Below are 13,410 nucleotides of genomic sequence, written 5' to 3'. Positions count from 1 at the left end.
GGACACTCGAGGGTTAAGTCCTCAAGGCTTGGTGGCCTGGTACGATGCTAGGGCTTCAGATGCTCAAGTGTTAAGCCCTCAAGGCTTGGTGGCCTGGTGCGATGTCAGGGTTTAATGTAATTTTTTGACTTTTCAACTTGCCACGAAGTCCTAGCAGAGGTTGTGTTGACTTTTCAACATGCCATGTCAACAGTTGGTAACGGACACCCACAAGAATATAAGAGAGAGACAATGAGAGAGATACAATATAGGTTCTGTTTATTGATATATCTTAATCATATACAAATGGATAAATATATATAGGCTAGTGAACAAGTGAATGACGGCTACAATCACGGTACAACAACTATAATATATATGAAACAACCACGGTACAACTATTGTAATATATATGATGGTATTATTATGTTAACAAGAATGGACAATCGGTTCATTTGATGTTGAAACTGATAAAAGCGTACGTGGAGAATCCGAAATGGTCAACTGGGTGGCCGGAGAATCTCCTGGTGGTGGACGGAGTCTGACGTTTTCGGGGAAGTTGAGTATGGCCTTGTTGCCCCTAAACTTGAGAGCTGCTTCATCATAGGCTCTTGCAGCTCCTTCAGCAGTGTCAAATGTGCCTAACCAAACCTTAGCAGCTTTGTATGGGTCTCTAATTTCAGCTACCCACTTGCCCGATGACCTCTGTCTCACTCCTCTGTATTTCCTCCTTGGCTCTCCTAGATTGTCATATGTGGGAGTGTATGTATATGCAATCTCTGTTGTTTGTGTGTTTGTTGTCCTAATGCTTGAACTTTCTGCAACTGCAGAATTAACTACCAAATAATTAAAAGAGGGATTTTGAAGATTCAGGGTATTAGACAAGTACTAAAACATTAATCCCTCTACCACTTTATATTAAAAAAATATTTTTTTTATCAAATAAAAGTTAATTGACACAATTTAATATATTTTATATTAAAATAATTTTTATTAGCATTTAATATGTAGCATTAGTATATAACATAAATAATATGAATTTTTTTTTAAAATGAATAGTGATTGTGTAGTAACAATAGTGAAAACGTTTGTGAGGCCGAAGAAACACCTTTTTTTTTTTTTATGTTTTCTCTTTTATTCACAAAAATAAAAAACTTTTTTTGTCATAGAAAAAATATATATATTATTAAACATGAATTTTTTTTTTTTTTTTTTTTGGCCTTTTAAGAAATTAACAACATAAAACAAAAAAAATGTTTCAGGTTACCAAAGGCACCCTAACAAATTAGTTAAGCCATATACAGTGATTAAAAAAAAAAAAAAAAAGATGTAGCAATAACCACTAAACTAACTTAAGTGAAAGTCACGTGTCACATGGACAGAGTCACAGAGGTAGAGAAACAGGTAGAGAGAGTTTAAAGCTTACCTCTCAAGTTAGAAGATGAGCCTCCTGCTGAAAAGTCAGTATATGGATGATAATATGGTCTTGAAACTGATTCAGATAACTGCCCAATATCATCCTCTATGCGTCTTCTCTTTCCTCCAACACCCCACATACAATCATTATTATTACCACCACCACCTATATACTCCTCCTCTTGATCATGTTTAGCAAAATCTTCACCCACCTGATCACCAGACACCACATGGGTCAGAGTTGACATCTCTCGCTCTCTGTTGTGCCCCAAAAACATCGGCAACACCGACTCCAAGTTCTCCAACAGCCCAACATTATTCCCATCTTCTTTAATTAGTCCTCTGCCACTAGCTCCAATTCCATAGTTGTTATCTGAATCTGTTAGGCCTAAACCCATGGTCTCATCGAGGGCGTTGCCAGCTGCCATAGCCATTGACACAGTGAGAGAAGAGAGTAAAATATGACTATTTGAAGTAACACAGAGCGTGCTTTTGTTGCCATTGTACCAGGCATCAATGAGGCGTTTCAGGATCTCCATTTGGGCCTCCTTTTCTGAGGCCACAGCTTCAGGGTTGAGAAACAAAGGGCTATCGATATTTTGGTGATGAGATTTATATGGCACCAAATTCAGAGGCTCATTCCTTGTCAATGGTGTATTATTGATCTGCATCAAATGCTGCAGTTGTTGCTCAGATGTATCACTTCAATATCCAAATATAAATCAGTAAATCAACCAAACAAAACTACCCAAATCAAGCAAACACAACTTTCTTAACAGAACTACACAAATCAGTAATCATTTGAACTTCAAATATTTTCTTTTTTGAAATGCCCGGACAAAATTGGTCCAATTGAAGTTCAAATATTGGTTAAATTCAACTGGTGCACCAGTGCATAAACAATAATAATCTTTTTATAGCTAGTGGCGGAGTATATATAAGAATTAAAAAAAAAAAATTATGTAACTTGGTGAAAGGAAAGCAAAAGAAAAATGAAAAAGAGAAAAAAAAAACATTAATTCTAATAAGTTGAAAGAGAAAACAACTTTAGCTTACAACAGACCTAATTCAACCTTCATTTTCCTCCCTCTTCGGTTCCATCTGTCCCTCTGATTCTTCTTATTTAAGCCGACATAGAAGAGTCGGTCTCAGCTAGCCAGCCTTATCTAAAGAGCGGACTGACTTCAAGGAAGGGATAGAAGAGTTGCAACAGAAGAGCAAAGGTCTTCTAGTACAAAACAGATCTTCTTTATTTAACACAGAGCTATCCAGCAAGTACGATCGAAGAACGCTTAATAAAGGCCTTAAGGCGGTAGATGAGGGATTCTGGTTACAAGACTTCATAGATCATGAACTCATATATTTGTGTGTATATATATATATATTTGAAAGGTTAACGTTGGTGGCTAAAACTCAGCCTACCTTTGTCAAAAATGACTGCATCCACCCATTGGTTGGCAAAAGTGCAAACAACTACCTTGAACTATCACAAATCAACATTTTACCCCCTTGAACTATAAAAATGAACAAGTCAGTACTACAACTATCCAAATGGTACAAATTAACCCCTAAAACGCAATTCCGACCACTTTTCGGCCGACCTCATTGTAGATTTACAAAACTACCCATCGTAATTAAGAAAAAAAAAATACGAAAATAAATAATAAACGTGAAATACCCTCAATGCCCCTCATGATATACACTCAGTTTTCCCACGCATACACTCATGACCGAGACAACAGTAAATCACCTGGGCAAGGAGTAAGGATTGAAACACAATAACTAAAACAATGAGACTGAAAAGTGAAAGGGCATGCCATTCATAGGGTAAGTTACACTGAAGCAATGATAAGAGGAAAATGACAACTAAAATCTAGAATAAACCTACAACTAAAATCTAAAATCTAGAAAATGACAACTAAAATCTAGAAAATTAATCATGAATGGAAAAAAACAACAGAAGTCATCAAAAATGAGTATACAATTCAACCTCCAATTAAAACCCAAATCCGAAAAACTTTTTACTGATAAACAATAACCATGATTGGATCATCTAAATCTCCAATATTCTATAAGGCAACACTTGAATTTTCAAAGATTAAGCTTCCACTAGTTGTATTTCTACAATCAAACAACCAACTAAATCAAAATCATCAAATACTAGCTTGTGATTTACATGCATACAGAATCATTAAGGTTTAATAATCAAAACAAAAACCCTAAATTGAAATTCAATAACTGATCAAAACCACAAATCAAAAAATTGAACACTCTTGAAAGATCGAAGTCGAACCAAAGCAAAACATAAACGAAACAATTCAATTCAGAAAAAAGTTTTCAATCCAATCTGTACCTGAAATATGCGAAGTTTTTATCAACTATGCTCCGTTACTGATAGTTTTGGAGTATTATCCATCATTGCCGCTATCTCTCTCTTTCTCTCTACAAGCTCAAATAGATCTTCCTCTCTCCTTCCCTAGTACACACGTGTGTGTGTATATATATATATATATATATATAATACAGAAAAAAAAAACACACACACACATATCTATATATGTATATCTTTCCTTAAACTTTGTTCTTCAAATTTGTCTGAGTGTTTGGTGCAAAGGTGGAGCAAATTAGAGGCCAGATGGAAGAAGGAAAATGAACAAATGGGTTCATTTACAGGCAAAGGGTTACAACGGAAATTTTTCAAGGCAATTTTAGAATTAAAAGAAAAGGACAGTCACGTGCTGACCTTATGGGCCGGAAAGTGGCCGGAATTGAGTTTCAGGGGTTAATTTGCACGATTTGTGATAGTTGAGGTACTAACTTGTTCTTTTTTGCAGTCCAAGGGGGCAAAATGCCGATTTGTGATAGTTCAGGGGTAAAACGCGGAAGTTCATCCTCACCTAGCTTAACTTGCTTACTGGCAAAACTCTGATAAAACTGCAAAACCTTTGGGTGTGCCTTAACCTTTGAGGGATTGAAACCGGATATATGAAGGCCATCTAAGCTTCTCACGTGAGAAAGTGCAACATAGACCATCCCACAACCTAAAGCCCTAGATAGATCAGTGTGAAGACTGTCAAGTGTCATGCCTTGACACTTGTGAATGCTTATCGCCCAAGCCAATATGAGAGGGATTTGCTTTCGCGTGGCTTTAACTTGTTCACCCTCCATTACTACCCATCTCTCTGGATAAATCACCAGCTCAGGCCCTGAATCAAATTTAACTACTGGCAATAGTCCTTTGCGACACATTTTCGTAATATCCTTATCATCGTATGACTCGTAGAAACTTATAACTGTGCCGGTGGCACCATTCACCAATTTACGCCCAACATTTAAATTCTTACTCAGCATGACCCTTGCCCCTTCACAGACTTCAAGTGTATTGGGTGCTGTCCCCTGTTTGAGCTGCTTCTTCCAAGGGTCCTCACCACTTTCAATAGCAAGATATTCAACAGTTTGCTCACCCAAGCTCACCATTTGCTTATCGTTCACTCTATTCACATCTTTATTCATAGGGTAGAACCGTACCATAGAAGAATCTGGCTCTGTTTCCAAGGAACATTGTTCTATGAGCTTCAAGTCTTCCGGATCACATTCTCTTCTTCTTATACCTTGAAGCAACTTGATTAGTTGTCCATCCGACTGCCTAAAAATTTTCATAAGTTCCACCTGCACATTAAAGCTTGAATTCCAACAATCGGCCTCAAATGCAAATTCCTTTCCCCCTTTTAGTTTCTGCTTATCCAGAATGGGTGGTAACTGAAAGAAATCTCCACTCACAACTAGTTGTATTCCACCCCACACTATGTTTTTAGATGCATGTTCATCATCTCTGGTCTCTCTTGCAATGTATTCAAGTTTATCAAAAAAAACTCAGCCTGGACCATGCTAATTTCATCAATAACCAATGCCTTAACTCTATTCCACCTCTTGTAAGCCCTCTCATCCAAAAGAATCCTATTGAGCAAAGTTTTGGAATCGGCCGCAACAAGCCCAACCCCGGCGAATGAGTAAAGGGTCTGCCCCTCAAGAGCACAAGCAACCACACTAGTGGACGCCGTCACTAAAACCTGAGATGGGCCGTGAATTTTGTTGAGCAATTTGATGATATGGTGGACTAAAATGGTTTTTCCAGTACCTGCAGAGCCGGTGACGATAACCGACTCGCCCCTGGAAATGGCAGCCAACACTTGTGACTGTTCGTCAGTCCACTTAATTCTGCTACTTTTAGGGGTTGTGTGGTTATTTCTCTTGTTCTTGTAACTAATTCGAGGCCATTTTGTGCTTTTGCTAGTGGTTTTGGCGCTGAAGTATCTGTATACAGATATTTCAGACATGAACAACTTCATTCTTCTACTCTCTCTCTTCCCCCTAAACGAACTCTTATCAGACAAGAACAACTTCGTACTAGATAACAAACTATCATCAGACAAGAACAATTTCACACTTGATACTAAAACACACTCTCTCTGAAACAAAGTCTCAACTCTTCTGGGTCTTCATAATTTCATCCAACAATTGGGGTTTCATTGAGATGAAGGATGATAATGGTGACAAAATCAGTGGAATTTGTTGTCATTCAAATGATGATTTTAACAAATTGGAATAAAACCAATACATAATAAGAAGAAGAAGAAGGAATTGCTTACAAAGGGGAGTTCGGTATCGTTTTCTTCCTGGCTTTCATTTGGATGTCAATTGATGAACCGATGTTGCTTCCATCTTCCCCTGTCCTTTTTCCGAATAAAATGTTCCGCAGGCTTTGCTTATTCCAAGGCCGCGTTTGTTTTCCGGTGATCGATAGGGATTGGACTATCCTACCCTAGAACCGGTTAATCCACCCTGGGCTTTACCAATTATTTGTTTCTTGTCGTTTTTTCCTTCAAAAATTTTAATTTCAATACCAAAAGAATAGTTTATCTAAATAAAAGAATCGAAATTGAAAATTATTTAAAAATGAATTTCAAACCCTATAAAAAGAATAGCATATTTCTAATTAAATTCATTGAATTTCAATGCAATGGAAGGACGACCAAGACATTTTCAGATTCATAATTATCCAGCACACGACAAAAAGTAAGGTCTATTAATGAATAGTAAAAGGCTGTCAAAAGCAGATTCCTTCACATATCATGAATAGAGAAAGGTTGTAAAAAACGGATATCTTGACATGTCATGAACAGAGAAAGGTTGTAAAAAACAGATTCCTTCATATGTCATGAATAGTAAAAGTTACCTTATTTTTTGTATAAATTTCGATAATTTGTAAACAACAAGGCATATTAACTTTCCTTATTTTCTCTCTCTCTCCCCTTTTGTATTTCTCTTTTGAGTTTTCTACTTTTCGCTTTGTTTTGTAATTGGTATCAGGTTTCTCTCTAAGTTTTACATCCATATAGGAATGGTTCAAATTAAGATCACTTTTCTTTTCTGAAAAGGAACAGGTCAACCCATTCTTGTCTTGGTCATGGATAATAGACTTCACAATCCAATTGAAGCACTAATTGGTGGTGTTCAATCCAATCTAGTCAACAATGCATTTGGTTTAAACTAAAGCCGAATTACTTTGTTTCAATTGATGATTCAAATATCAAAAAAGTTTTGGAAGTCAAAATCAAACTTTTGGATCTCAAAATGGACCATGATTCCCTTAGTTTAGGGATTCAATGGAAAGTCCTTAAAGTTCCTGAAACCTTGACTCACAAGATTAACTCAAAATTAGTCACTCTATTCGAACCAAGGCCCTTTGATTCAATAATTGAACCAAAATTATTGAAATGGACAAATCTTGAAATACCAAGAAATTGGTTATTTGAGGATGTTACCAGAGAAAGACGGTTGACAAAGTGAAAAATATAAAACTTAAAAGAGAAATACAAAAAGGAAGAGAGAGAGAAAATAAGGAAACTTCAGATACCTTGTTATTTACAAATCATCGGAATTTATACAGAAAATAAAATAACTTTTACTGTTTATGACATGTGAAGGAATTTTCTTTTTACAGCCTTTTATTGTTCATGAATAGACTTGACTTTTCGTCGTGTGCTGGATAATTATGAAGTCATTTAAAAAAGTTTTGGTTATCCTTCCATTACATTGATGAGATTATGGAGTTCATACTTATCTAAAGGTGGTGTGCTGGCCGAACTTTGATTAAACTGGTTTAGCCAATCAATATCGGTTTATTCGACTCCCATCAAAATGTCTTATGGGATATCGATTTTCAGCTCTTTGATGTTATTAGTAGTTGGGATAGTCTACTAACAGCTGTGTGACAAAAAGTCTTCTTCTGTCACAGACCATGAAAGGTGCTTGAATAGTGTCTCTTATTATGATGGCTTTATATTTAAGGCTATATCATGTTGTTGATAGCAATATCGATCTGACCAAGTTTTTTTGTTATTTCTAATGAATTTAGCAATGTTTTATGCTTAAATTCATTTTCTTCTGTTGTTTTGAGAAACCATATTTGATATGGCTGAATTTTTTTGTTTTTTTTCTTGCCATCTGATAGAGCTAAAGATCGAGAACGTCATGCTTCTGCTCCATTTCCAGTAAAAAGTAGTCTTTAAGTGTAATACCCCCTAATTTCATAACACAGGTTGATCAAGTTTGCGTACAAAACCAGAGAAATATCAAAACAATTAAAGTAGTTCAAACAAGCACAGAGTACAAAAAGAAATGAAAAGAATAAATAACTCGCTGAAGGGAATCTATTAAATAAAAGTTTGATTAATAATTCTCCAAAATTTACAACTCGGGAATCCTGTAACTTAAGAACCCCTTAACCAAAATCCATTATCCAGAAGTTCATTATTAAATACTAACATCAAATGAAATGATAATAATATCCTACTTTTAAATAAACTGAAATAATGGATAAGTCCTTCAGATGCGGATCCTCAACCTTTAGACTTGGAACTTCTTCTAATAACCTGAAAAATAAATCGCAAGTTAAACCCTACGAGCAAGCTTTCTCTACCAGGCCTCTGAAAACTAATAAAAAAATCATCTCTGACCAAAGCCAATCCTAATAAAGCTTTTATCTTTAGTACACCATGATACGCATATATATATAATTATATATACTACATTAGCCACATCTATTACTAGTTTCACTAAATTCAAAACTATTAAACAATGATTAAATTAACAATCATTCCTAGACCAATCCTTAATTCATATTTCTTTTAAAAAAGAAACTCTCTTGACCATAAATCCATTATAGACAATTATTTACTCGTGACACCCCCAACATTTTCCACGCATAAGTTGATCAGGCTTATACACGAAAAACGAGGGATATCAAAAACAATTGGCAATATACAAGCATGGAATACAACATGATGATAATAAAAGAATTTAGACAGGAAATGAACACTAAATAATACAACATCCATCCATCCTTTATTTAAATACAGTACTCCATTACATACTTGGAAATCCTATATCAAGGATCCCTAAATATAAACCTAAGAGTTCAACGTCAAAAGTAAATAAAAACTAAAACTGAAGTAATACATAAAACTTCTACCCTGAACTGGATCGTAAGAGTAGATGAGTTCGGATGGTGGTCCCACACTGCTAACCTCAACCTTGGAACGGATACTGACCGTATCCTAAAATAACAACAATGGTGGGTCAACCCCACGAGCAAGTCCTCTCTACTATGACCCAAATCAGAGAATCAAATAAATTAATTATTTATATCTGGATGAGTACTATATCTGTATACATCCTAAGGGAACTATCCAATGTATAACATGACCTCAACCAGAATAGACGGTGATCACTTAGACTCACACTAGGTGGTTAAGTGTCGCCTTTCCCTACCCGGGAAATCAGCTATTATACAAGGTACATGTTACTGACAACACAAACTGTAAAGACTACACAGTAATAACACATCTCAATGTACTAATGAGTTACTGAGCATAACAATTAGGCACTACATGCCAATAATAATACTAAATATACTGAGTATGTTAATTAGGCAACACATGCCAATAATATGAATAAATATACTAAGTATATCAATTAGGCAACACATGCCAATAATATTAAACCACATACCCCGACAGCCACACATCTGTCTATAGCAACGAATGCATAAGGTATAAATGAGTCTAAACTTATTAGCCAGCTCACATGGTTCTATATGGCAACACATCCATATAATATAAATGCGACATAATAAACAGTCCATTTATTCCCTGAAATGCACACAGCATAATAATCATGGTTTATATACGATTAACAGTATAAATATTCCATAATATATAATGGGTTATTTATATGAATAAAACCAAGCACTAATTAATTTTACATTAATGGTTATTACAGTTTAATAAAATAATACCATTAATAGTCGTTAAATTAATTACATATGTTTACTAGCGATTCGCACTTTAACTGATACAATTAATATTTAGAAATATTAATCGGACAATTTATAATAGTTAACGAGAAATAAAATAATAATATAATGTCCCGTTAATTCCAAAAATGCCAACCCGAGGCCCCAAAATGTATAGTGAAGGTCCTGGTAATGACAAAACAGTCCCTAGGGGTATTCTGGACTTTTCCAGCAGCTGCAGAGGCCCTTCACGCGCCCCCACGCGCCTCCCAGAGCTCCCCACACGCGCCGCCAAGCTTTCCCACGCGTGCACGCTCTCATACGCGCCGCTACGCGCGTGTGGCATCCTCCACGCGCGCGCACGCGCTCCCACGCGCGCACTAAGCCCCCCCTGATGACGTGGCTCTTCCTAGTTCGCTGGCTGCATCATCCTGCTATGGGCGCGCTACACTGAATCATCTCACCCTATCTTCACTCAATCCAACGCTCATAGATCCGGGTGTACCGCGGTAACATGGACCGCGGTGCACCGAATCAATCGCTCCTGTTAATGGCCCAGATGCGCGCGCATACCCTCCTATGGTGCGCCGTATCACACCGGATCACTCCGGTCATCTCCCCCATTGCCGGTGACCGGAAAACTCGCCGGAAGGTCGCCGGAAATTACAGAAAAGCCCAGGAAAAATCTAGAAAATTCTAGAAAAATCCCTAAAGCCTTATTTAATTATTTTCAGCCATTATTAATTTCATAGGATATTAAATAAATATATACCATCCTATATAATTAAAATTTCATTAGTTTAATAAACTAAAATTAATAATTTATTAACTTCATAACCTGGTCTCTATGCATGAAAATTAACTAAACAATTAATTTATTAATTCAAAGGGGAAAAGTAGATAATAACTTGCCTTTTTGGATTTAAAATAAATCCGCCGGTTGCGCGTAGTCGGGTAAATTTCTCCTACCCGGTCCAAGCTCCTTTCTTTCTCTCTCACATTTCCACACTTTTACAATGGCTCACTAAAAGTTATAATTTTTTTCTAACTCCCTTCCATTCCTTCTAAGGTAGGCTAACTAATTTATATACAATTTATATAATATAAATATTACAAATATCTAATTTTTACATTTACTAACCACTTTCCCAACTATATGGCTTCAAGTCTACCCATACACATTAATGAAATCATATCCTAATCTCTAATTTCATCATGACATTGTGATTTAATACTATTATTATTATTATAACTATTATTATTATTATTACTAATATTATTATTAATAAACTTTTATAATTATTATTATTATATTATTATTATTATTATTATTATTATTATTAAACTATTATAATTATTATTATTATTATTACATAAGAATACATTATATCATCATAATACTTTATAACACAAATATAATACTTTAATTAACTAATAATGATTAATATAAACATAACCAACAAATAAAATTATTAATAATAATACATGCACAATTAAATGAATAAATTTACTATTTTAACATACACAATTAATTTACATGCACCATTAAATGAACTTAATATAATAATGTAGCATGCACAATAATAAGTAAAGAAATCCTCACATAAATGAATTTAAATAAACTAAACTCTTTAATAAAATACGGGGTATTACATTACTCATTTAAACAATCAATTATAATAAAAGGAAAATTATATTAAATTTCAAATCCCGATAATGATTTTTATTCACTAAATTACACAGCCAATATCTAGGCTTTGACAAATCATCCATGTCTCTCACAGCATTATTTTTTTTCGCTATATATAAAAGAATATACTAACCTTTAAATACTAGATTATTCTAATGTAATCCTAATCCAGCTGATACACACAATAACCCTAGATAGAATTTTAATCATCTAGCACATAACAATTTAATTATGCTTTGCCAAATCAACCAGGCCCTTATAAATATATTTAGTTATATATTGGCAACTCAACCATGCCTCCTTAAGTATAATTATTTATACTTTGGCAATTCAACCATGCCTCCATAAGTATATTTATTCATACATTTAATTAGCAACTCATCCATACTTCCCATGTATATGTTATATTCATACAAATATTTAGGTAATATTTTTAATCCTTTGGCAATTTATCCATGCCTACACTTTAACCATGAATCACTTTAAACTTAACAAAACGTTAAATCATACAGAACCATCTCATGAATATTATATGCATAATTCAATAATCAACCTATCAAGATATACCAAATAAGAATGATAATATTAATCATCTTAAATGATATATATATATATATATATATATATATATATATATATATATATATATTCATCCTTCCATACAATTTATAAACAAATTAAACTATATATACACATATATAAATAATTATATACATATATATATATATATATACACACACTTCCTTCCACAACAAATTACTAATTTATTATATTTATACATATTAATGCTACTAAATATGTCAGAAATAGTTTCCCCTAAATACTCCATATCGGTTTAAATAGTTTTCCGACACTGTCTTACTAAAACGTAAATATCTCCTAGTAGGATGGAAATCTGATAACGAAATTAGTACCATAGGAAAGAGGACAAAAAATCAATGAATTTGAGCTCAAGAATGACTCAATTTCGATTTAAGATGACTAAGTTATGACCGTTTTAATTTTATGTCACAAATAGGCAAAATAATTGGCTGAGCTCAAATGCTACTGTGAGCGCACCCACACCGGATTAGCTCACTTGAGCTCACACAAATGCACCCACACCAGATTAGCTCACTTGAGCTCACATGTATGCATCCACACCAGATCAAACTAACTATATTAAATAAATCCTATGGGCTAGACTAGTGGTTACACCAACTTATCATGCACCCGACCACAATGGATTACACACCAATTGATCCACCATTAACCTACATTACACAGCAGCGTCTATTATATATATATATATATATAGATAATTTCTAACGAAATATATAGAAAAGTAAACCAAATAAATTCTTAAAAATACTATAAAATTTCAGAAAAATTCCAGAAAAGTATAAAAAACCCTAATTAATCCTCTTGGGTCATAATTCCACCTATACATTGATTTTAAAATATATATACAACACCTATATATACAAATAAAATCCAATAATCCAAACTAAAAATTTATAATAATTCATACTTTTAAATAATCCTATTTAAACATGATTTAATCAAATAAATTAACTTAATGCTTTTAGATAATTCGTTCTAATTATGATTTAAATTAATAATTTAATTAAACCTTGATACTCAAGGTGAAATCCTTATGGATTCTAAGAGAAAAGATAGAGAAGAACTCGCCTGAAGGTTTCAAAACGAAACCGACGCTTCAAGCGTTGATTATCTCTTCCAATCTAAACGTCCTCTTTCTCAGATCTGATCTCCTCCTTGTCAGCCCTTCTTCATCATCTCTCTTTGCCTCCTTTATTTTTCTAACATGTAAACTTTTAACCCTAAAGCCTTATGTGTATATTTATACACATTAAAATCCAAATCATATTCCAACTAGGACCCTCCAATAGAATAATAATCTTTAAATAATATATATCTATAAACATATATTATATTATATATATATATATATATATATATATATAAT

The 13,410-nt window shown here is 34.0% G+C and overlaps 1 protein-coding gene across 6 annotated transcripts; it reads right to left on the bottom strand.

The window, feature by feature from the left end:
• Positions 1-239: 239 nt before the first annotated feature.
• LOC132284878 (ethylene-responsive transcription factor ABR1-like) lies at positions 240-6,266 on the bottom strand. 6 transcript variants are annotated; one of them, XM_059787012.1, is made up of 4 exons: positions 6,045-6,262; positions 1,903-2,060; positions 1,406-1,816; positions 240-803 (listed from the first exon to the last, which is right to left on the bottom strand). In XM_059787012.1, the coding sequence occupies exons 2-4, from the start codon at positions 1,907-1,909 to the stop codon at positions 409-411; spliced, it is 813 nt and encodes a 270-aa protein (XP_059642995.1). In that variant the 5' UTR covers positions 1,910-2,060; positions 6,045-6,262; the 3' UTR covers positions 240-408. The 6 variants fall into 6 exon arrangements, with proteins under 6 accessions (XP_059642995.1, XP_059642990.1, XP_059642991.1 ...); XM_059787007.1 differs by having other exon boundaries at positions 1,406-2,097; positions 6,045-6,266; XM_059787008.1 differs by having other exon boundaries at positions 1,406-2,072; positions 6,045-6,264.
• Positions 6,267-13,410: the final 7,144 nt, after the last annotated feature.

Source organism: Cornus florida, unplaced genomic scaffold (assembly GCF_030987335.1).
Source record: "Cornus florida cultivar Cherokee Brave unplaced genomic scaffold, ASM3098733v1 CherokeeBrave_3.0.0_Hap2_Chr11, whole genome shotgun sequence".
NCBI lineage: Eukaryota > Viridiplantae > Streptophyta > Magnoliopsida > Cornales > Cornaceae > Cornus > Cornus florida.
This window is presented reverse-complemented; position numbering and strand designations above follow the sequence as displayed.